The sequence below is a fragment of the Malus sylvestris genome, chromosome 12 (genome assembly GCF_916048215.2).
Source record: "Malus sylvestris chromosome 12, drMalSylv7.2, whole genome shotgun sequence".
Lineage (NCBI taxonomy): Eukaryota > Viridiplantae > Streptophyta > Magnoliopsida > Rosales > Rosaceae > Malus > Malus sylvestris.
This window is the reverse complement of record NC_062271.1, coordinates 29,889,511-29,891,963: the sequence shown is the minus strand read 5'-3', so window position 1 is coordinate 29,891,963 and position 2,453 is coordinate 29,889,511. Positions and strand designations below refer to the sequence as shown.

Below are 2,453 nucleotides of genomic sequence, written 5' to 3'. Positions count from 1 at the left end.
CAAACCAATGACATATATTATATATAGTAATTTTATTGCGTGTACACAAAAGACGTACGCATATATCAATCGTTACTAATCAAAATTACTTATTAATAAAACTTTTTTTGCCAATTAAAAAGTAGTGAAAAGACCAAATCAAATTAACTAAATGCTAAACTAATTACAACACAGTAACTTTTAACTGCTATAAATACCTGCAATACTAACACTTAATTAATCAGTACAATCTGCCAATTGAAGTTTGTAACATAACCATGGCCATCAAAATTCTGTTTCTGATCCTCTTGATATTTGTTTTTGCCCCCCCCCAAGTCCAAGGTAAAGGCATAACCCTAACCCTGAAAAAACTCCCTTTTCGTCCGAATACTACCACCCAAATGTCTGCATTAGCTAGCACTAGCAGCCGCCCTTTGAGTGCCAGAAAGTCATTTTTCGGTGTATTTTACGTCGAGCTCCTAGTCGGAACCCCACCGGTCAAATTGAACTTGTTGGTCGACACTGCGAGCAGTCCTATGTGGGTCCAGTCTGCCCACTGCACGGACTGTTTTCCGGTATCCTCCGTCCAGTTTGATCCCAACAGGTCCATGACTTTCCAATTCATGCCTTTCGACCACCCGATCTGTGTCCCTATCTGGCTCCATCCGTCCGGGAACTTCTGCTCGTACGAGCTTGAGTATGCCGATAACCAGGTTACAATCGGCACCTTCGGTCTGGACACGTTGACGACCGTCACTACTTCAAGTGCTGCTGATCAACCAACTCAAATTCAGGGCGTTGCTTTTGGATGCGGTGCAATCAACCGCATTAATCTTCCTGGCGACGCGGGTCACCCCAACAAGATATCCGGAATATTAGGACTAGGGATAGACCATCCCTCCAGTTTCTTGCTCCAACTGAGTTCGATAACCCTTAAAAGATTCTCTTACTGCATCCCGTACAGGGTCGGAGCCGTGTCCTCATTACGCTTCGGTGAAGACGCACAACTTACGGGCACGGACATTCAAACCACTCCACTTCTGGAATCCTCCTCTGGCTTCTACTACATAAACATGACGGGGATTAGTTTAAATGGATCCCGTCTCCCAACGGACCCCAGAATGTTTAAGGCGTGGGGCAATAGCGGGGTGGTCGTCGATACTGGCACAGAATATTCTCTCTTTGCTTCCAAGGTGTACACACTGATACACCAAGCAATGAAATCTTATTTTACTGAGAACTACTCAATGAAACCGCTAAACAAAACGCGGTCTGGTTTGGAGCTCTGCTACAGCATGGTAGACGTGCTGAGGACAAAGAAGCGCAGAGGGTTAAAGTTTGTTGCTCCAGAAGTTATCTTCCACCTGGATAGAGCCGACCTCAAGCTCAACGAGGCCACTACTTTTAGAGCTGATGAGGACTTGCAGGAGTTCTGCATGATGATGGCGGCGATATCATCGGGAGAACCAAACATTTTGGGAGCATTCCAACAGTACAATAATAGGTTTCTAATTGATGTTCCGGAATCTAAATTTTCGTTCACCGCAGAAATGTGTTAATTAAATTTTTATCCTGGATGAACGAGAAATCTTAACTTAGTAATAAGAATAAAAGAAAATATTTTATCCAAACCCATAATTTTATCTCTAAACCCAATTATCAAACTTTATACCTTTTTTTTTCAAAGTTGTGTAAGATTTTATAGGGTGAGTGTAAACAAACCTTAATGTAAATATATATGCCAACATTAAGATAAGAGATTAATATGGCCATATTGATAAATGGTGGGAAAATCATCTCTAATTTCTAATCTTGAATCTCTAATCTCTAATCTATAATATTAGAAACCCATAAAACTACTTTGGTGTCTCAAGGCTTTATCAATATCAAGACTAAAACACCCCTCAAACAAAAAAATGTAAAACTGATCGAATTTGATGCATAAAAAAACGCAGGGGCAATTTTGTTAGAAAATAATTAAAATTGTTTATTGAAAAATAAAAGATAAAAAACATATAAAAAAGGGAACGTGCCGATCAAACTCAAAATAAAAAACCAACGTGGGAGAAGAGGGGTAGAAAAAACTATCTGCAGTTGCCATCAGTTTTAAACTCCCCCACTTTGAATCAAATTTAATGTTTGGCAAATCTCCGCTCTCATATTTGGCTGCAACTAAATCCTAAGCAGACCTCTGCTCCCGCTGGTCCACCTCCACCTCCTATCCTTCTCCCTCCCTTTCAATTCTAACCTACCCTAATTTAAATTATTTAAGGGTTCTTTCCATATAGACCCATACAACTCGTAATTTTTAGAAAAACCCACCTATCTTTAAACATCCAATATAAACCCAAAATTCAAATATGTAGCCACATTAGAAATTAAGTGACCTATTACTTCAGATAATTTACAACATATGCCACAACCCTTCTAACGTTTTCTCACACACAACCCTCCAATTTTGGCTTCATCGTGCC

The 2,453-nt window shown here is 40.0% G+C and overlaps 1 protein-coding gene across 1 annotated transcript; it reads left to right on the top strand.

Annotated features, from left to right (window-relative positions):
• The first annotated feature begins 257 nt into the window (after positions 1 to 257).
• On the top strand, positions 258 to 1,538 carry LOC126592348 (aspartic proteinase nepenthesin-1-like). The gene has a single exon (XM_050258040.1). It carries the CDS (start codon positions 258 to 260, stop codon positions 1,536 to 1,538), a length of 1,281 nt encoding a protein of 426 aa, XP_050113997.1.
• The last annotated feature ends 915 nt before the right edge of the window (positions 1,539 to 2,453 follow it).